Source organism: Ascidia mentula, chromosome 8, assembly GCF_947561715.1.
Source record: "Ascidia mentula chromosome 8, kaAscMent1.1, whole genome shotgun sequence".
In the NCBI taxonomy this organism is placed as follows: domain Eukaryota; kingdom Metazoa; phylum Chordata; class Ascidiacea; order Phlebobranchia; family Ascidiidae; genus Ascidia; species Ascidia mentula.
The window spans coordinates 14,131,250-14,153,296 of NC_138573.1; the positions used below are offsets into that span (position 1 = coordinate 14,131,250).

Genomic DNA, 22,047 nt, shown 5'->3' on the forward strand with positions numbered 1-22,047 from the left:
TTACAAAAACGTCCCGAAACAATACCACAATGTAACAATTAGTTTCGAAGCATAACACATAAGTTGGTACCATTTGTTCGGCAATTCGTCACGACCAACTTTCCACCGCATTCAAAAACATTGTCCATTTCACCGCATACGGAAAGTCCGAATGACTGCGGTTAGGTAATGTCACTTAAATGAAGGCTTTTTCGAGAAGCAAACCCATTATTTTGGCAACAGATTAACGACGAGCCGCAATCACGGCAGTTCATGGCCGTTCCGTTCTCCCCTTTGACGACCCGGGTAAATCTGAACAGCACTTGGTTTTGTGGTTGGGAGAAGTTTCGCTGCATCAGTGCAAACGTGCATAAGATGCCATATTTTTACACATGACGTAGTGATCAACTGCTGGTTGCCGTATATTTTTAAATATGACGGATGAAAACTCGCACATACCTTGTTTAAACCTATTTTGCAACTGTGACAACTTCTGATCGATCATTTCAAAATATTTTTGACAAAAGAATAATCAGATGTTCAATAAGTTTTCCGGAAACGCTAGATAATGTGTTGCTTTCATTTAAATGTTGGCAGGTAGGACATAATTCACACGCTCTTGAGTAAAAGTTGGCAAAGCCATACATTTTGAACTAACGAGGTTGGTAAACTAAATCACCTCATTTGTACAAGAGTTTTCTTGTCGTAAGTGTAACCTATGCCCGGGCAATCGATTCGCCATTACACTACAGTTGCGAAATTTTGGTGGAGCTGAAAATTTACTCACTCTTTTTTGTTCATTTCGCAAAACTTCAAAAGCTCATGTAATTGGGTTGGGCCATGGCCCTACCTTAGCTACGCCAATACAGGACAATAGTATTGCCTTTAACCATATACAGACAGATGGATATCTAACCATATAATTATTCATTACTCAACAAACATATTTTTTTAAGAACGCTGTGAAAAGACATTCAGTTTATTGAATGATTTTTGGTTATTTTTACTGACAATTTGTTCCATCTAAACTAAAATTTGATTAAAATTTTTGAGGTAAAAGCTATGAAGCAAGTACAAGAACCCTGATACACACGAATCGCCACAAGTTGAATCGATTTTATTTATTTCGGAGCAAACGCATCACTTATGACACGCGAGGGCGCGCTTGCTGCTGGTTTTGTTGCTGAGCTCCGGGGCGGAACCTCGGTGGTGGGGTGCGGTCCTTGCGGGCCAAACGGGAACGATTCTTTACCAACCTACGGAAGAATATGATGTCATTACACGCTCTGTATGTATATAAATACTCATAATATTAGCAAGCACTGCTAAAGAATGACAAAGCTGTGAAGTGACTTGGAAAACACAAATGTGTCGATTTTGAACTTGTGTGCTTAGTTTTTTTCATCTAAACGTGCATAATAAATCATGTTTTTTTTATTGATGGTAACCCTATATATAATGCACATGCACCACTTAAATTTGTGCATTGGTTGGCTACTGTAGGTCTACAACTTACTACATGAGTTTGAATGAACCAAAATTCTAAAATGTGTCCAAAAAACACTTCTCTGGTTTTAAACCAGTTATGAGCATGAAGTGGCACACTTGCTGTTCAGGTAGAACAGACACACCTTCAGCATTTTACATAAACACATTTCCAAATAAGTACCTCAATTTTTTACCCGCAAAAATTTAACAAATTCGTGTTAAAGGCAGCTATGGGGAAAAATCCAAAGAAATGAAGTTTATCAAACAGTTTTTTGATTATATTCCCAAACATAGTTACATGCAGTATATATGCAACTTTCACAGGTACATCAACCTACCTTAAATGAATAGCAGCAGACACACTGTAATATACTTTGTAGTACATTTTAGGCAAAGCATAGGAATCGTAGACACTTGCATCAGACAAATCTCTCATTCCAGCAGCATCAACAATGTTTCTGTAAGCACACAAAAAAGTTTAAACACTGCTGGCTCTGTATACAAAGTTTTGTAATGTCTTATTACTACCCCAACTTTTGCAATAACATTTATGAAACAGGCACTGCATTTCAACATCTTGTATGTTGAATTTTAGAGTGCAACCATTGGTCCAGATGACATGGCAACTGCTTGAAAAACATGTTGTACTTCATTATACAAAACAATGACAAAAAAGCCATTTTTTAAAAATATTGCCAGGGTGTACACAATGTGATGCCAATTCCTCAGCCCAGGTAACAAACTTTTTAATCTGGCATAAAAATCCCACTCTAATGCTTGTTTGACTTCAAAACTACAAAACAATTGTTTTGTTTGCCCTTACATTTAACTATCACCTGTGCCAGATCAGGTAGCTAAGAATTGTTTTGTTTGCACCTGTGCCAGATCAGCTAACTACATTCTAGATTGGAAAAAATGTCTTTTTTGCGAAAATTTACCAATAATCTGCGCAAAATCAAATAGCTCATACATAAACATACTAAAAACGTTGCGATCCTTCATGTAATTAATGATGGTCAAAAATCCTCTGCAAAAATAACAAACTTTCCAATCTGGCCATGAATGTGGTCCAGATTGGCCAGCCTGCAGAGTATGGCAACTGAACGCGCAAGTTTGTCTTCAACTTTTTTTGTTTGCACGCCCAATTTTGTTGACTGCACATGAAAATTTTTCAGCATGCGAATGTCTTAACATAAAACAATTAACAGAAAGCACCATAGACATTTTATCGTTATCTTTGCATGCGAAAAGATTTAGTCCTGCACGCCCTAGATCTCATCGGGAACTGCCATATTCTGGAGACCGGCAGATTGGAAAGTTTGTCAAAAAATTATTTTTTCCAAATTTTACCTATAACTCATGTAGTAAAAACATTAATCATTTGCAGAAAAAAATACTCCACACAAATAACAAACTTTCCAATCTTAATTCATGATGACCCAGCCAGTAAGTTTTTCTTCAACTTTTTTTGTTTGCATGCCAAATTTTTCTGCACACGAATGTCTCAACATAAAACAACTAACAAAAAGATGTTTTATAGTTTTCGTTGCACGCGGGTTTAGGGGTCGTGCAAGCACCCTCTCGAAAAGATTTAGTGTTGTACGTCCGAGATCTCGTCAGGAACTGCCATATTCTGCAGACTGGATGATGACATTTTTAAACCTAGCACAAAAATTACCCTTCTGCAAACATAACAGTAATACCACTATCCCTACCACTACAATTACTTAAGGTTTTCTAAAGATGTGACGTTGACATTTACAACAGATTCTTGAAAGATTTTGAACACAAGCTGTCTAACAGCTCTTTGATGCTAAATTACAGTTTTACCTGATGATGTATTTCTTGATGGCCTTGTCCTTGGGGACTCGGGCACCGGAAGATTCGCATCTTACATATTTTACATGGCCTCGGCCTTTCTTATTCCTCCCGTTGTTGCGACGTTTCGTTGTCATCTTTCCTAAATTTCAAAGCGGATTTTAACAACCCACAAAACGTATTTCGCTTCCACATATTCAAAAGTCCTTAGTTATTGCATGATGCATGTTCAGAAATCTTTGTTTTAACCAAATCCAACGAGATAATGCCAGATATTACCATTGATTTAATAAGATATTTACATACCCCAACACACAGGACCTCCGAGCAAAAAGAGGCAAATCTAGCACCAAATTGGAGTAGCTCTCATTCGTTTTTGGAGTCGAGATTAAACTGCAATATCTTGCCAAAGTTTTGTAAGCAGTGGCCTTACGTAGGTGTTTACTAACACTGATAATAAAAATAGTTTTATTTGTTAAAGTATTCTCCAGGCGATAAATTTGTTGAAAGATTGTACCAACGTTTACAACAAAAACAACACATTTTAAAAACGTTTCAACGTTGAAACACATATTTTTTTCGCATGCAGTATATTCATCATTTGCAACGTATTGCAAAAAACACGTTTTTAGTACTTTATATACCGCCGTAACTACAAAATTTTATTTTTTAACACATGTGATGGCGCTGATTAGTTTTTTTTTGATAAATTAAAACAGGGAAAGTCCCCTGAAGGAAAGCTGGTAAAACAGAAAACGCACAGGATACGCACGTGTGCGTAATCATTCCATTTGTTCTTGTTTTTGTGCTGTTGTTGTATACGTTATGAAAACGATCTAACTTGCACAATGGTTGAGCTTGTATTGCCATCTTCGCCTGTTTGGTATCAAACAAGGGGATGTGACATCAGTGTAGAGGGTTTTTTCGCCTTTGCTTCCAGAAATCTCATTTACGTTTTCGATCTTCGGAATTTGCAACCTTTGCATCATGGTAAGAAGAAACAAGCATTTCACATAAAGACCTATGGATTTTTAGGGAACATACACAGAGTCACAAGCAATTTGCAGAAACAAACAAAAAATTGTTGTTAGTTTGTGCATTGTCCCTGCAATCAACATTCGCTAAAAAAATCCCCTTTCATTTGCTGATAAAATCTTGTGCAAATTATTGACCTTCTAATCAGATATTTTACTTTAAGTTGAAGAATTTAGTGCAGTGTTTGGCATATTAGGATGTTTTAACAATTTATCAAGTTAAAAACACAGCTGCAAATGCACCACACAATGCTACTAGAAATGATCATGAGCAAATATTTAAAAGGACACACTGTATTTCATCATTTTATTGATTGGTATTTTACCTAATGTGCTTTAATCCTTAATCTAAAGTTTATTTTACAGCAATATTATGTGGACATGAAGACAGAATTATTTCCTGTTCCTTTTCTTCAACAAAGTCTGACGATGGTTTTGTGATGCTCGCATCAACAAGTGATGACTGTACAGTTAAAATGTGGAGCATTAATACAAAATCTGTTGTAAAGGAGCACAAGGCTCATGGATCTAACAAACCTCTTACTGTTCATTGGTCTCAAGGTAACCGTTTGAGTTGTGTATGGCATATACATGCCAGATTGGAAACTTTGTTATTTGCGCAAAGAATTTTTTCAGCGACTGTTAATTGCGCAGGTTATCGCAATGTACCTTGTATGTTTATGCATTAGCTAATTTTCATTGCACAGATTGTAGGTAAATGTTCGTAAAAGTGTGCGGAGGATAAATTCCTTTTTTCACTTTTTCCAATCTGGTATACGTATATCTACTGGATTAGGGTATTCTTTTTAATAATGAACTTAATTCCACTAAAATTACACAAGCGGTTTTCGAGATATCACCTCCTAAAAACGGCCACTTGGTGGTGTTGATTTGTATCACATGATATTAAACTTAAAATATTTCTTATTTTATATAGCATGGAGGTAAGTAAAGTGTATATACATACATTTTAGGGGCAAAGGAATTCAATAACAGAATCAGAAATGCTCTAAACTGAAAGGGCCAAAATTTGAATAAAAAAAATTGTTTTTGCTTTTTGTCCTTAAATATATATAACAAAAATGCTAAAAAGTTTATTTTCCTACTTCTTTTTTAATTTATATTTTTGTATCGTGTATATTTTTGGTGTACAAACTGTTGTTAGTTGTACATTTTACTTACTATTATGTTTTCAGTAGAACACTAACCGGTTTGATCTTCTTTAGGTCTAATTTTGGCAATTTATTTTTCTTCTAAGTTTTGTTTCTTTCATTTGATTTTTGTTTCATTGTTTTAGCAGAAGCTAAAAGTTTGTTTTTTAATAATCAAAATTGCTATTTTAGTTATTTCAAGACTGACAGCTTTTTTTCCTAACTATTGGTTTGACACAGCTTTAAATATTTTACAATCTAGAAGATAACTTTCAATTTGCAACAATAATGTACATGTACATAAACAGTAATTTAACAAAATGTTGTGGATAAAGCGTACAGTAAATTTAATAAAAAACAAACACAAAAAAACACATACATGTGAAGATCAACATTTGACTAATATCCTTTTCGTTCGGATTGATTTCGATTACTGTGTCCAGCCAATGTCCATCATAAACAGCAGCAACATAATCCATAATATTGAGGTGAAGTGTATATTCTGTACAAAAATGTGATAAGATCCTTTTTCTTCATCTACTTCAGTCCACTTAAATGAAATACAACCAACAGCCGTTGGAATTAAAACATGAAAATTTCTCGTGCCTGGAATCATGGTGCCATGTATATGATGCAGTGAAAGAATGTTTCTGGTGAATTTTGTTCTTCTGATGTGACAAAGAAAATTGTAGTTTCCTTCCTACTTGATTGACAGTATGTAAATGGTTCCATGGCAGTTAAAATTTGGTTCGATTTGGTCCAAGTTATGCTTTCATATATTAGGTTACGCTTGATTGTGCCTCCTCCTCCTTCGCAAGGTGACTTCCCATGACTTGTTGCAAAAAAGTTCCAATTTGCATTTAGACCGAAGTCTTTATAATGATAAGTGAGATTCAACAGATTTTTGAAGTTTTTATGACCAGCACATGTCCGAAAAGTGTTTTTAATTGTAGGATTGTAAGTTTCCAAAGTTGGCATAAATTATTTTGGCAGTGGTTCATGGTTCAAGTCATCTGAAAAAAAGGCCATGGATTTACATTCGGTCAAACCTGATTGATAAGAAAGTAGACTATAATTGTTGAATTGTACATTGCTGTTTGTTCCAGTGATATGCCTGAACTTCATCCTGAACTGTTACTGTGTAGTTTTCTGAAAAACCAGCTGATAGTAGGCAAATATTTGGTGTTTGTGCAAGATTTTTTTTGGGACCTTCAAGTGTCGAGATTGAGTTTTAGCAATAAAACTTTTAGAAACTTCAAAAAAATTAGAATGTGCTATAAGGTGGTCGATTTTCTTGGACAAAAATTCGTAGAATTCCTCAGCATCCAAAATATGAGTGTTTAAATTTGTTCTATCTGTAGTTTTCTATTGTTGGTAGGTAATTTGGTCTTCTGAATCATATGCTGGAAAAAACTGTTTGTTGTAGGTGTAATACGGCTTGTTTACCAGGGTACGATATATGTGTAACATCCATATTATACTATCAAAATTGCAAACAACCACTTTAACTAAATCTTTGTAATGCAAATCAGACACAGATGCAGCAAGAATGGCATTTTGGTTAATAGAACACATGCATACTGAATGGCTGCCGGAAGAATTAAGAAGTTTACACCACTTGGACCGCAGAGAACAAATATTTGAAAAACCAATTTTATGATGAGGATAAATTTGCTCTATCAAATTTCCCAGAAGAATTCTTTTTTTGCTTGTGCTGTTTGTGTCCAATGCTGACAAAGTTTTTCATTCCAGGCTATTTTCTAGAAATACTCTGAATCATGATAAAACAATTAAATGGCACTTTTAACCTCATTTCAAGTTTCTTTTTGGGTAGAGTGAAAAGGATCGGCCAAAATTCAATTATTTTTTATAGCTTTTTGAACAGAATTTGTAGTTAAATAGAAAAACCTTGCTTGTTCTGTTGTCCGTGATTGGGGCTTGAGTGTTAAAATTTGGATTTTTTCAGCATATGATAGGCCTACTTTGTTCAATTTTTATTTGAGTTCATCCATTGAAAAATGTAAATCTTGAGAAAAGTTAGATGGTGTATCCGAAGAACTATTGTTGGCAAGAGGTGATAGACCAACAGCAGTGAAATCTGATTCCATATTTTAGTCACTCGAGTTTTATGGTCTTGGGCCTGTAAAATCTTTTGTCGTTTCAGGTTGAGGATGAAGAGAGGGGAAATATTATTTTGTGTGAGAGAAGTGTTGAGAATAGAGTGATGGTATTCTTTTTCCAAATTATTAGATACAAAAGACAAATCCATTTTTTACTGTCTATAGAAGTAGGCTAGGTTCAAGTGTGGAGTTGACACATAAAAGGCAGGAAATACAAAGTTGTTCTCCTGGGACACTATACGCATAGAATTCTTCATGAGGTATTTAGCTAATGATAATAATATTTCCTTTGTTGATTTGGGTTTCTTTCTCTCTTGGTGTGCATTAAAAACATTGCTACATTTATTTTTTTAACCTCACTGTGTCCTGACACACATAAAAACTTGTCATTCCAGTTCTCCACATCAACATTTCTAAATCTTCCTTACTGAGAGCATACACATTAATGTGTCCTTTCTCTTAGCATACCACTCTCTGTGGCAAGGATCCTCAAACTTTTGTTTTCCATCTGTACAACTCTCCATATTTATATAACTAGCATTAGTTGGTTTAAAATGAAATGCTTACCTTTGTGTGCTTACTAATTATGATGTCATTATGACATTATTACCTCATAATTAGCCTTGTATGCACTATGTGCTGGTAGTCAGACTTGTGAAAGATAGACTATTTTCAGACAGCTTGCATTACTTTGTGCATTACTGAATAGCCAAATGTTTGTCCTCAGATGTATACGTTTTTTTTTATGATTTTTTTTGATTTACTGTGTACTTTACCTACTTTATTTTGTTAAATTGTGAAACATCTTCTTGTTTATAAAAAAAAACACGTGGATTTGTTATGAAGTTATGTGAAACCATTAGTCAGGAAAAATAGTCAGTCTATAAATAACTATAATAGCGATTTCAATTATTCGAAAACAAACTTATAGCTTAAAATAATGAAACAAAAATCAATTAAAGAAATAAAAAGAAAAATAATAAATTGCCATAATTAGATCTAAATGAGATCAAAGTGGTTTGTGTTCTACTGAAAAAATAATAGTAAGTAAATGCACAACTAACAACAATATATGCATCAAAAATGTACATAACACAAAAATGTACATTAAAAAAGTAGAAAAAAAACCTTTCTAGCATTTCGTTATTTTGAGGATATACCTTGGAATTATAACACCAAAATAAAATTTTAAGAATTTTTTGAAGACCTGAGTTACTGGAGGACAAAAAGCAAACACAATTTTTTTGGGCACTTTTCCTTTTAGTTTAGAGCACTTGTGATTACATTTTTACCTCCTTGCTGCATAAAATAAGTAATATGTTTAATTTAATACTATTTGAGACAAACACAATGCCACAGAGTGGCCATATTTAAAGTCAATATCTCGAAAACCGCTTGCCTGATTTTAGTGGAATTATGTTACATAGTTACATGTTTTTTGTTGGTTTTTACTCACAGCACTTACAATAAATTGTAACATGGCGGGTTACAAAATGCCTAAAATTCGACTGTATTATAATGAAATGACTCATATGTATCTAATATTGGTATCATATTATTCTGTACCCAGTGGAAATGGTGTCAAATATGTATTGATTTTTATGTTGTGGGCTATCAGACAAAACATAAATTTCTAAACCTTTTTGAATGATGTTGTGTGCGTTTGCAAGCACAGACTTCAAATAGCATTATTTCCCTCCCTAAACTTTGCAGCCAATAAGGATTTAATTGTGTCGGGTGATGAAAAGGGTTTTCTCGTTGTTTGGAATATTGAAAAGGACACAACAAACAGATATCTGCCAGAGGGCATCAGTCAGAATCAATTAACATGTGTTTCATGTTCCCCACATCATTGGAATCTAGTGGCAGTTGCCTACAAGTCTGGAGCTGCCTCTATATTTGATATATCTGGGAATGGACATGTAAGTACCCATCAACTAAATGAAGCAAACAGTTGTTTTGTTTTTTGATTTGATTTGTTATTTATGTCAACAGGGTATCTTGTGCTAGTTAGAAAAGTAACTGTATGCATAAGTGTAGGTTTCTTGGTCTCTGCACTGCTAACTTGTCAATAAACAGTTTTCCTATTGAAATAGTAATATATCCACAGTATCTTGCAGTAACACAAAATGTATATATACCAAGCTGAAATTACCATATGTTAAGTTTGACTATCTCGGTTAGTGGTGCATAGATTTATATTTTTAGGTACTAAGAAAACTCAGGGGTCATGGGAATGAAATTCAAGCACTTGCATGGGCTCCACATTGCATGGAGGATGTGTTTTATGGTGAAAATGAGCAAGAAGTTGGTCCTAAGACAGGTAGTAAAAGGTAAAAGTTGCTTATCTTCTCTCATAACTTGAATTAAGAACTGTGAGTGAATATAATGTATCTCACAATATCTTAGTTTGCCTTTGGAAGGTTTGCTGGCCACTGGCAGCAAAGACAGAACAGTGAGAGTTTGGAGTTTGTCGAAAGGAAAATGTTTGAAAATTCTGAAACTTCCATCAAGGCCATCCAAAGGTTTGTGTCATGTGGAGAAAAACTTTAATAAAAACATATCTTATAATGTTACATATTTATTCTGATAGGAAAACGAGTAAATGATGAAACTACTCGACTTTATGTCACAATCATGTGGCCAAAGGATTCCAGGTCAATGTTTTATTCTTCATCATTCAATGGCGACATAGTTTGCTGGGATGTTGGAAACAGTGACAAAGGCCTTCACAAGGTAAGCTAAGTTGACTTGTATGTAAAAGTAAAAATAATTGTTATTTCCAGATTTCAGCCAGTAAAATTTTTTCTCACAAATAGTTTGGTGTAGATATAGCCAAACTACTGGTAGATGTATTTCCAGACTAAGAAGCATTTTACCAATTAAAACATTTGTTGTGTGTTTGCTTCTTGTATCATCTAGGTTTAAAATAATGTTACAACTTTCATCTGCTCTGACATGTGCTTTATGTTTATTGCAGATTCTGTCAAGTGACAACCCAGATGCTGGTCACCAGAGGGTGGTGTTTAACATTTGTCAATGTCCAACCAATCACATGGTCACCACCTCGATGGATCGAACAATAAAGTTTTGGTCAATGGAAACACCACAATCGCCACCAGTGTGGTCACTGCCAAGTTTGGGTGGATTTGTGTATGCCATTGCTGGTAAATTATTTTGAAAAGTTTTGTAAAACAACTTTCCAAATAAAGCTTTAGTTAAAGAGGCACATTTTTACGTACATTTGTAACTTGTAAATGCTTGTTCAAATCCACTTTTTTAGCATCACCAGTTGATCCCAGTCTCATTGCTCTGGGAGTGGGTGATGGTGTTATTCGTGTTTGGAAAACGAAGGACCCAAGAAACCAGTTTAATGTCTTAGCTTTGTGGCAGGGTGTCAAAGAAAAGGTCAGTGGTTCTCCACACATAAGTTGCCGTTAGTGTAATAACTCTTTAAAATAGCCTGAAATATTGTGTGATTTAAGTCTGTTTTATCCATTTTGTTTAGGTGATGTCACTAAGTTGGCATCCACAAAGAGAAGGCCTCCTAGCTTTTGGAACAGAAGACGGCAAAGTAAGTCCGCCATATTTGGCAAACAATCCAGTCCATATCTATGTGGAAAATTAAACACGTTTTTTGTTACAGGTTGGATTGTACGACATATTGACTCAGAGACCGCCCGTTATATCGGAAACCTACCACATGAGGGCGGTATACAGTATGTCTTGGGGTCCGCACTGTTACGGCGAAAGTGACGCAATGAGTGATGTCTCTGACCCCGTGTGTCTGTACACTTGTGGCGGGGAAGGTGTTATTTTGATGCACAAACCTTCGGTAAACGATATGGTCGCATATTTAAACGCATGTGACGTCGATATTACATGTAATTGTCGATTAAATTTTACTGACAAAAGCTTAATTTTTATCACTTATCACACTTCGTTTGCCCATGAAGCGCAAAACATTGAAAGTTGCACCGAAAAAAAAACAGTATAAGTGACATTATGGTTTTTGCAAATGTTACTCACCGTTAGTTAATTATAATACATCGCGCCAATTTCATTTAAGGGGGTCCTGTGTTTTCTGTGTTATGCATGATGGCTTTACCTACATTGATTTTTATGGTTTTCGCTTTTTTAAATACTTTACTTGTGCGCAGGAACTCAGCCGTGACGCAGTAAACGTGAACAACGTAATCCAATCGACCAACGAGCGTTACAAGTTCCACCAATCAAAACACAGCGACGTCAAATGGAGAGCAGATATGACCCTCGTGGCGGTCGGTAACGATAATGGGTCAGTTTACTTTTTGTGCAAAACGTATATAGTATTTATTATGGCTAAGAAATCTTGAAAAATGCGATGTGAAAAGATTTCAAATATACTTTTTTAATTTTTAAAGAAACTTGAAATATACGTTAATAGCAACTATAGTGTAACACATATTGGAGAATTTTGTTTGGTGTTTTTAAAATTTAATTTATTGTAAAAATTTAGGTGGTCCTGTGTTTACGGCTAACATAAAGTCATTTTTTGAAGGACTTTCAACATCTTTTCTTCCCCTCACCTTCATATCGTCGTTACGGTAAAAGTTCACAGCAAGATCATAAACTGTCTCGCTTGGTGCCCACACAATGCTTCAGGTTGGCAGAGTAACAGCCAATAGTAAGGTTACACGTAGTTCGGCTCTAACTGTTCTCTATTCAGAATCTTCCCACCTAATCGCCTCCGGATCAAATTCCTCCACTGTTTCTGTAAATGACGTCAGCCAAGCTGTCAAAATGGAAAAAATGAGGAACTCAGCTGATGATTCGAAAGGTAAATTAAGCGTTTTAAGCAGCATGTACTTTTAAATCAGCGCTTAGGCACCAGAGGTTTGTATCACTTTGGATAAAGAAAAGACAATTCATGTGGAAATCAGGGGGCTAAAGTCGAGTTTGCGTATTCAGGTTTTACTATTCCTGTGATCAATGAACCGTTCCGCAGCCTCTCGGGCCACACAGCCAGAATAACCAACATTTCATGGAACGCCAAAGATCCAAATCAACTCGCTTCAGCTTCGTACGATGGCACAGTGGAGGTAAAGCCAGTTCAATGTACAACACCACTCAATTGTGCAACATTCACCAGAAAATGTTACGAAAATGGCTGTAAACTTGTTTTAACTTAGTTAACCCTTGCTTCTGATCACAGTATTTTTGTAACTAAACGGTCACGACGAGGCATCAGATCAGCATATCAAGCGCCAGTTTGTACATCCAAACGTTCTTTTTTGTTTTTTATTATCAAAGTTTCACTGTCGCACAAAATATGGAGTTGTTCGTTTGCAATTAGGTTTGGGACGTTGCTAACGAGCGCCCTCTTGCGAACTACCGAGGTCACGATGGCCGAATTCTCTGCGTTCACTGGAGTTCGGTTGTTGAAGAAGGCGAACAGAGCGGACTTCTCTACTCGGGTGCTGACGATTATTCCGTTCACGTTTGGAAGCAAGAGGAGATGCAACACACTGCGCCACCTGCCGGTAGATTTGTGTAACGTTGCTTGACGTCCTATCTTTGGCAAGTTGGTACTATCAGCTTGTATTGCACGTGATAACCCAAATTGATATAATTGACGACCACAAGTGCATTGTTTGTATAAAACCAAACCAGTCCGTTTAAAGCAAGAAATCATTGCAATAACTCGTTTACTTACGGCTTTCGTGTTTTCTGTGTTTGTTGCAAACATATGTGAAAAACATGTGCTGTAATGAAACTCAAATAAATCGAAAATGAAAATAATTTATCCTTTATTAACATCGGGCTTCGAAAGTTTGCAAACCATGCCAATAACAAAATATTGTCAATGGTTGAAGAAGTGATGATGTTGCTTTGTATTTTCGGTACACAGTTTTTAATTCGCTTTTTCCGGCTTGTTAGAATTACAAACAGTGGGATTCACCCAAAAGCAAAGCGGTCAATGGAAGAGAAAAAACAAAAAAAAGAAATCTGCATCTTCCAAGACTGACGTCACGCCCGAACCTCATCAACGTCGCAAATCTCCAGCCCCAATTAACAGTAAGTGACATTTTGACATTATTTGATTGGTGTTTGGCGGTTTACTATCATAAGAAATGTAAGCATATGTTTTTGTTATTCGACAATCGGACCACAAGCAAATTTTGATTGTGTTGTTTATTTCACTGTATTATTTTTTTATCTAAATTTATCATCATCCAGACACAAACCGAGGTACAGGTAAAGAATTTTACCAACCGAACGATTCCGAACTCGATTTGCTGCTGGAACAAAAGAAAGCCGAACTTCTTGCTGAAATCGACATCGACAACGGGTCAGACAAATGTTTTATTGGAAGTTGCTAGAAAAACAAACACATGCCTAATTTTTTAAATGCCAAGTAACATTTTTAAGGCAATTTTTGAAAAATATCTTTTTTTGTAAAAATGGAGTTGGGGTTACTGAAGTGCTTTGATTGGAGTGATATGTTTTTATTCTAATTGCATGAAAATGTGTTTTTAAATCTACATTTGTTTTCACCATGAACTTTCAAATATTCTATAAACGAGTTTTATCTCTGCAGAGTCGACGAAACACTTCCACCACTCAACCCCGACGCAAGACCCTTCGACCCCATCCCTAGCGAAGCCCCCAAAATTTCAGCCACACTTCGTGACACCCTTGAAGAACTTTCCAAGGCAAGGTCGGCTGGCGAACGTTACGTGATCGCCGATGACGAAACCAGTCACGTGACGCGTAGGCGCCGTGTCAAAAATTTGTTTCCAGTTTCGGTTGCGATGGTGAGTGAAGTTGATTTGCTGCGAATTCGTAACCTGACTTCGTAAATTAACTTTATTTCTATGTCGGAGAAATTTTAGTTATTTCCTGTTTGTTTGCCAAGATATGTTGGTAAATTATTTTCGAATTTGGGTATTTTGTTTGTCTTTAAGCAACTGTTTTTATGAAGAAATTCATGTTGTTTTAATTTGCTTTTGAGTTTTTTGAGCCAGTTTCTAGTAGTATTTTTCCAGCAAATATTTCTAATAACTGGAAAATGCTGATGTATTTCTTGCCTTTTTGCTCCACAGGATAATCGCAATAAAGAACATCAGCAGTTTGATTGTGTTGATATAGTCAGACTTCGTACCAACAAAATTTCTTCATCTGTGGTCGATGAAAGAACGAACTTGGGTCTGTACGGAAATCGTGTCACTGCTTTCAGGTAAGAGAGCAATAAATGGCAGTGATGACAGTTGTATCAGCCGCAGCAAAAGGACATGTTGCAAGGCATGGTTACTTGTTAATTCAATATGAATTTTTGAAACCTCCCGTACGCAAAATTAATTTAAAGCAATTAAAAACATGCTGTTTTTACACCTAATATCATTGTAATTGTAACATGTAGAAGTACGTCTAAAAAATGTTTGTTTAATCCGGCATGCCACCGTTTTTTAATCAATAGTCACAGCGACTATTAAAACTCCGGTTTCCTTCCCATTAAGAATGTTCCACCAAGAAGAACAAAAGCTTTCTGAAATGGAAAACTTGGACGGTTCATACACAATCAAGTCATGGAGAGGCGACATTGTGGGCAAGTACATCTGCTTTAACTTAATACCCTGCACCGACATAATATCCACTGTGATGCCCAGGTGCCATTGAAGAAGCGATTGAACGCGAAGACCTCACTGACCAGCTGGTGGCGCTAGCTCCTCTCGCCGGATATGACGTATGGCAGCACGCGGCTCAAGCGTTTGCCGATCAGTTGGTAAAGAGTGGAATGCACATGCACGCATCACAGTACTTGGTTGCTTGCAACAAGGTGGGTGCAAATGTAAATTTATTATTTTTTTCTTCATTTTCGACTAAGCGTTTTGCTCAGTTTGTGTGCCTTAACATTGTGCACATTGCAGTATTCGCATTTTTACATCCTGATGAAGGCTGCTGCATGGTGGCCGAAACGTCGATATAATAAAATTATTATTGCAGCAATAAAACAAGCCTGGCAGCATCAGTAGTAATTTATCGTTTGGCTTTTATTTCTGCAGCAACATTAGAGTTAAGCAAGTAGCGAAGAGTGAAATAACGTCTTTTTCAGGTCCGGGAAGCGGTTACGTTGCTACGCGACAACAAACATTATCGCGAAGCAGTTGGATTGGCTCGCGCTCGGTTGCTTGACGACGACCCTCTCCTCATAGAAACGGTTCGACTCTGGGCAAATAAACTCAAAATAGGTGAGCGGAGGACAGACTTAAAACAGCCTTAACTTACGGCTTGTAAATGTCGTTGACAACAGGGGGAAGCCACGATATGGCGGCAAAATGCTTTGCGTCTATCGGCGACTACATCCGATCAGCAGAGTGTATTTCCCACCGAGCCACTGTTAAATCAGTGATGGGTAAAGATGAGCTTCAGGCACTTTTCGCTGCTTACACGCTCCTGAAAACGGCCGATAAACCAGTGGAAGCGCGAGAATATGGACGCAGAGCGCTCTCTAGCGTGTGTCTGCGAACAGGCATGTGGCAGCAAGGTGACGCTGCGGCGAAAGCTTTCGAAAAGGAAGCTGCGGTGTATAGGTGAGTTTATGTTGGTTTTGGGTGTTCGCCAACATTTGTTTGGTAAAGGTTAATCGCAGATCACTTGGTATAATCGTAAGACACGCAATGATTTGTCACAAACTGAAAAATGCAATAAAATCTTGTACATTTAGTAGTATAGTACAATTTGTGTTTTGAAGGGCTGCAATGCACATCCATGAAATACTTGTCACAAACTTTTTATTCAAAACAAGTTCTGACGATGAAATGTCTCTGGAGAATTCGTTTTCGCATCCAAGTCCTTTATTGGAAAAAGAACCTGGTAATAGCATTTCTGAGGTAAAAATATCTGCATACTTTACCTCTTTACCTGTTTTTTTTTGCAGACGTACAGCATCGTCAATTAACTGATATTTTGAAAACCCAAATCAAACTAAACCTCCATGATATGCCGGGCGCTTACGAAGAAGCTTTGGAAATATCGAAGTCGAATGCTGCAATGACCAGCAGCAACCCAACAGTGAAACAAGTTCTTTACCAGGTAAGAATACTATTTGGTCTTAATATAATTTCACGTTAATGGAATTATTACATTATCTTCTAGTTAACTGTTGCACATAAGCAGGGATGTAGTGGCAATTTCGTGGCAGAATCTCTGCCTAAAATTGTGCTTTTATCCATAATGTTAAACGATTATTCGGCAGCGCTATCGTGCACATATGTAGTAAATCCACAGCCTTCTGTCCACTTAATAGGTTTATGCTAGAATAGAAGTTATCTGGTTTTATTACACACGCAAGTTTGCCTGCGCGGGCATCCTCAGTGTTTGCAAACACGAAATTGCTTTTGTCTTTTGTCGTTAATTTTGGCGATTCATTAACCATCGATGATGGCCATGGTGCGCACCGTCTACGAGCATAAGGCTGCTGCAATCCGTTTGCCTGTAATTGTTCATAATATTGCCAAAAGACAGCGGTCGTTTGTAAACGATTCTGGCTTGGTATTTTAATTAATGCCAGAAAGTATTAAGTTTGAAAGCCTTCAAGTTTCATTCTTTAATGATGACAATTAAATCCCTGTTCTTATCACTAGATGTCGCTCTATTTCACCGCCGCTTTCATCGGGTTTGTCAACCAAGGCTCGAAAACACAACATAATGATGCCAAGGAAGATTACGTCACCGATTGGGTTCAGCATGTGTTATTAGCTGAAAATCTTTGTGTTAACAGCAATATTCCCAAACACAGTAAACAGTTTTTATCGGACGTTGTATGGGAAATAATGCCCGAGGCTAAAACGTTCTTACCTGCCAAGCGGGATCACGTGACTGATGGCGTGTGTCAAGTACCTGATATTAGTTAGAATACAGGCGTTATTGTTTGTTGGTGTAAACTTTTCGAACGGAAAAGGCACATTAAGGATCCAAGCACAATTTTGTTCATTGACATACAAACGTTAAAATAGCACAAATACAATTGCCATATTGTTATGTTTTGCTGGGTGGAATTAACATCCTAGGAAGATTATTGTTCGGTGAAAATTCACTTTTACCTGCCTGATAAGATATTAGCGATGGATGTTCTTCGGGTGAATTGATGGATTTTCACAACATCCTGGTTAACAAAAACCTTCGGAAAGCAAGCATGAACCGAACAGAACACCCAGGAATGAGTTGCCGACTCGCTCAAACAATAAAACAAGTAACTTGTATGGCTTCGTTCGATTCCCATAATAAAAATGTTGTCAAAAATGTCGGAAAGGTCGTTTTCTGGAATCATGTGTCGGGGTTTATCATTTGTTAACGTTTGTGTACTTTCATGTCGCAATCTCCGAAAAATCTAACTGTATCAATATTGTTGGTTTTGTGCAACGGTTCCTCCATCGAAACACAAGACACCAGTTCGTTGACGTTAAAATATTCGCAAATAAATGGTCCGTTACATACGTATTGCACTCTGCGCTTTACGATATGTCAACAACTGGAAAGTCAAAAAACCCTATTGTTAAACTGTGAATAGATTGAGTTGCCGTCTGCTTTGGTTATGAGTTAGGCACTGCTGAGGCCCCATTTGTCAGAAATACGGTTGTCGATTCTAGGTAGCTGCGTGTGATTTTAAATAAACTTTTTAAACCTAATGAAGTTGCTTTTTGTGAAGAATACACGCGTGGATTTTGTTTGTTGCATGAAATATTGAAAGGGTAATATTATGTCGGAATACCCAACGGATGAGCAGCCACTGATGTACAGGATGATAAAGACATTCCGCCAAAGGAAAAACTATGACGCGTGTTTACTTGTTACTGAAACTTAAATTGTTGACCAATATTTTTGATCGTGTACACTTCTATTAAATACAATCACATCGATTATTGCCCCGTACTTTTGCCATAATACTACAAGCGAGTAAAGAAAACAGATTGTACTGTATAAGAAGGCCAAGCCTTTACAGCACCTATCATTAGATTATTAAAATTGCGTAGTTGTTAGATTTTCGCCGTAGTTGTTAAATTTTCCCGCTCTGCAAAAGTGCGACAAGGTTGAGAGTCGCTGCTCCAACTGTGATATGTAAAACTTTCAAAGGCATTTCACATCTTCAGAAACCGTTTAGAAAATGTCTCCCATATTTTCACCTGAAATAAGAAAAACAACGAAGGTGAGCACCATTTGTGACGCACCGAACAGAAGTAGAATCAGTGAGGCAATGCGTGCCCATAAAAAAGAACATTATTTTCTCTGTCCGGACAGGCCCCAAGTTTTTATCGACACAAAGTCTTTCAGGAATTTACCAATATTACGTGACAGCGCGATAATAGAGAATAACCTTACTTTATTTCTCACCGGTAGTATTTTAAGTTGTTGTTTGTTTTCTCCCCAGCATGATTAGTATGATGCTGTTAATGGACTTGCGCATCGACTGTGCTATAAAGGGCGCTATGACGCCAAATGCCTACACGGTTTAGCACAGGGGCGGCCAAAAAGAACTCAAACGAAACAGCAATCTTGGGACTCAGAGATGTTTTCTCTTTCTCAGACGACCACAAAAGGCACTAAATTACATTACCTTAATATATGCATGAATATATGCATTAAACCTGTTTTCAAATGTGTATAATATTGCTCTCTTCACTTTCAAGGTTACAGTCCTGCTGTGTGGTGCGTATCTTATCACTATAATCACTTGATCTGTTGTGATTGTGACTTCTGCTTGGCGATATATTATGCTGTATTTGTGATTACGTGGACTACAGACTTTTAATGACCTGTGTCATCATCGCGTGGACAGAAAAGTTCGGACCAACCAGATTCGCGCTTTGTTTGGATATGGCTCTTTTCAGTCAATTGGTGGGGGTTTATCACCGTTGAAAAAGGACATGCAAAGAAAGTTAAAGCTCGATGTGTAAATCAGCCTGCAGCTCACAAATTCATATATACTGGCCCCATTCGTATTAATTTAAAAAAAGGCGATTAAAACGACGGTAATAATAAGACTGTGGCAATTTTCAAAACGATTTTCTGGATTCACATTAAAGATCATGATCCCCAGGGGTAACAAAAATGTGCTGAACAAACCAAAGGCATTTTAGCGATATTTAGCGATTTTTAGCAGAATAAAAGTTTGCCAATTTTGTTGTAATTAGTTTCTTCGTACAAGAAAATGATGCTTTTATTGGCATATTAAACTTAATTTTTGAACTCAAATCAAATAAATTTTCATTGTACATGATAGAAGCCTAACTACGCACAAAAGCAACAAACATTAACACTCAAGTGGGACTGACAAAGCAAATGTCATCAAACCGAAAACGGGAACTCATTTTCAACACATTTCCTTACGCCCTAAGCGTCGTACAGAAGAGTCACACCAAGCTGCTCTGATGAGGCCTCATTTGTCGAAAATAGGGGCCCTCTGTATACAACCCACAGGACTTGGACGATATTATTAATTTCGTCAGGATAATTGACCAACTTTGGAGATGGCTTGCCAATAGGTCAATATTGACATATTTTGCGCATTTGCTCCATCGTATCGCAAAGAAATATTGATTTTACATCAGTACTGCAAATAGAGATGCGAGCACTGGTTATAATATTTTTGCGATGCAGGACAATTATTTAGTTACCGCCCGGCCGAAAATGCATCAGTATAGTATTGCGCAACTAAAAGCACAAACCCTGGCCGATAAAAGTCAGTTACGTATGATATCAATTGTCGTATAAAATACAATAATTATTAGTAAGGACGCAATAAAGCAAATTGCTGCCGTTTCTTGTAGGTACTCCTTTACGCTGCTCGTTTATTAACACAAATATCTGCCTTTTTATTTTATTTATATCATCATTTTGAAAACCTTTACGTTGTAAGTAGTCGTTACGGAAATTCCGGCATTTTTTAATATGCACTCCCTAACACAGATTTGAACAAAAATACTCGAAATGTCAGAAAGATACCAAGCGTTGAGTTTTTTAGCCTCTGTTTATTTACACCTTTTTTATGACAAATATTAATAAGCTCATTGCGCAATGATTGCACCATCGGAACGCAGGTAAACATTTGTTTTCAATTCGGTTTCGCAAACAAAGGTTGCGGACGAAGTTTAGCCAGCAATTAACGACAAGTAACTTGATATGCCATTCGCTACATTGTAAAGTTTGGAGCTTCAGAAAGTTGGTTCGAAGATATGCTGCTTTGCTTACATGCACACATCGGTAAAGCAAGGGAATTGTTTTGTTACTGAAGATGTGTTAGTGCGCCTAGAAAGTTTTTGAAATTGAAACGTCAATTGTTGCACATCGGTAACAACTGTTGATGAAATGGATTAATATAACTTAAAAATTACACGTTTAGCCCAGTTCATTTGAGTTGAATAAACAATGACAAGCGAACGAAAGGAGCAGCATTCATTCCAACATCTGTTACCGTCTTTGCATACAAAATTGCAGGCATTCATTTCGCTGCCGCATGATGTGGAGATCTCGCAATAAAAAAATTATAACAATAATCGGTTCTTATGATAGAAATCATTAATGACGTAGGTTATATTTTGTCAAAAATAGAGATTTAAGCAATGGACAAATATCATTGTGAAATCGACTTAACATTTCTGAAACTAAAACACATTTTCCTGTCAGAACACTACATTTATTTAATTCTGCACACCATGTAACTACGTTTAAGCAAACAACCTATAATGATATATTAACGAACAACTTTTTCTTTTAGCTTCAGTGTTTCGCTTCGGTTACAACATGAAATCGGAAAATGAATTAGCAAACGAGTTAAAAATTTGTGCAATTCCGGTGTGGAAGCTGACCCAAAACAATCAGCAAAGCTTCTGCACAAACTGGGAATGGTGTACAAAGAAAAAAGTCCCGATAACATCTGCCTTCTTCAGAGTGCAGCATTACTTACCTCCGCGATAGTACGAAAGCCAGGTAATGTGAAAGAAATTGAAAATGATCTCAACAAGTTGTGTTTTCACATTTTAACATTGGCTGGAGCTTCAAATCATTGAGCAGTACAGGGTTTACTTTGATTAGGCGGCCACACTTTTTCGCGCCTGAGATGTATCCAGCCGCACGAAATGTCACTTGAAAAGCTTTCAATGGGATGTGGCAACCGAACTGCAGTGTTCGCATGTGCATCGAAGTGTGCTTTTGCTTTTTCCGCCCTATATACTCGTGTTTTTGTGTTGCTCGCTCTTGTTTGACTCAGCGCGACTCTCGCAATAAAGCATCAACGACTTTACAGCTATAATTAAACTCGACATGGGGTAATTACAATCCGAAGGGGAAAGAAAACAATGGCCATTAACATTGTGAATGGCCCACGAATGCCTTCGAAGAAAATTAATGAAAAAGCAACGGAATACCGAACTGTTTACAGACACTAAAATCGATAGCAGTTCCGACAATTTTAAATTA

General features: G+C 36.8%; 2 protein-coding genes across 2 annotated transcripts; one reads left to right on the top strand and one right to left on the bottom strand.

Moving 5' to 3' along the window:
- Window positions 1–1,081: 1,081 nt before the first annotated feature.
- LOC145911141 (small ribosomal subunit protein eS26-like) lies at window positions 1,082–3,658 on the bottom strand. Its single transcript, XM_082998391.1, has 4 exons — window positions 3,592–3,658; window positions 3,298–3,427; window positions 1,806–1,925; window positions 1,082–1,235 (listed from the first exon to the last, which is right to left on the bottom strand). The coding sequence occupies exons 2-4, from the start codon at window positions 3,420–3,422 to the stop codon at window positions 1,124–1,126; spliced, it is 357 nt and encodes a 118-aa protein (XP_082854517.1). The 5' UTR covers window positions 3,423–3,427; window positions 3,592–3,658; the 3' UTR covers window positions 1,082–1,123.
- A 475-nt stretch (window positions 3,659–4,133) lies between these two features.
- LOC145910420 (gem-associated protein 5-like) lies at window positions 4,134–17,809 on the top strand. The gene is given in 26 exon segments (XM_082997541.1): window positions 4,134–4,275; window positions 4,686–4,880; window positions 9,304–9,512; window positions 9,799–9,929; window positions 10,000–10,115; window positions 10,184–10,326; window positions 10,571–10,757; window positions 10,874–10,998; window positions 11,099–11,164; window positions 11,237–11,425; window positions 11,751–11,887; window positions 12,131–12,234; window positions 12,299–12,409; window positions 12,541–12,671; window positions 12,926–13,112; window positions 13,510–13,647; window positions 13,810–13,932; window positions 14,173–14,387; window positions 14,676–14,809; window positions 15,090–15,178; window positions 15,240–15,409; window positions 15,686–15,821; window positions 15,884–16,163; window positions 16,325–16,446; window positions 16,511–16,665; window positions 17,217–17,809. Coding segments are annotated over 26 exon segments (4,005 nt in total). The 3' UTR covers window positions 17,487–17,809.
- The last annotated feature ends 4,238 nt before the right edge of the window (window positions 17,810–22,047 follow it).

Excerpts from the sequence above, each read along its gene's own strand:
- LOC145911141 (XM_082998391.1), bottom strand. The coding sequence starts at position 3,422 with ATGACAACGAAACGTCGCAACAACGGGAGGAATAAGAAAGGCCGAGGC. Across the intron at positions 1,926-3,297 it reads ATCAAGAAATACATCATCAG|AAACATTGTTGATGCTGCTG; the intron begins GTAAAACTGTAA and ends GTGTGCTTACAG. Across the intron at positions 1,236-1,805 it reads TCTGCTGCTATTCATTTAAG|GTTGGTAAAGAATCGTTCCC; the intron begins GTAGGTTGATGT and ends ATTCTTCCGTAG.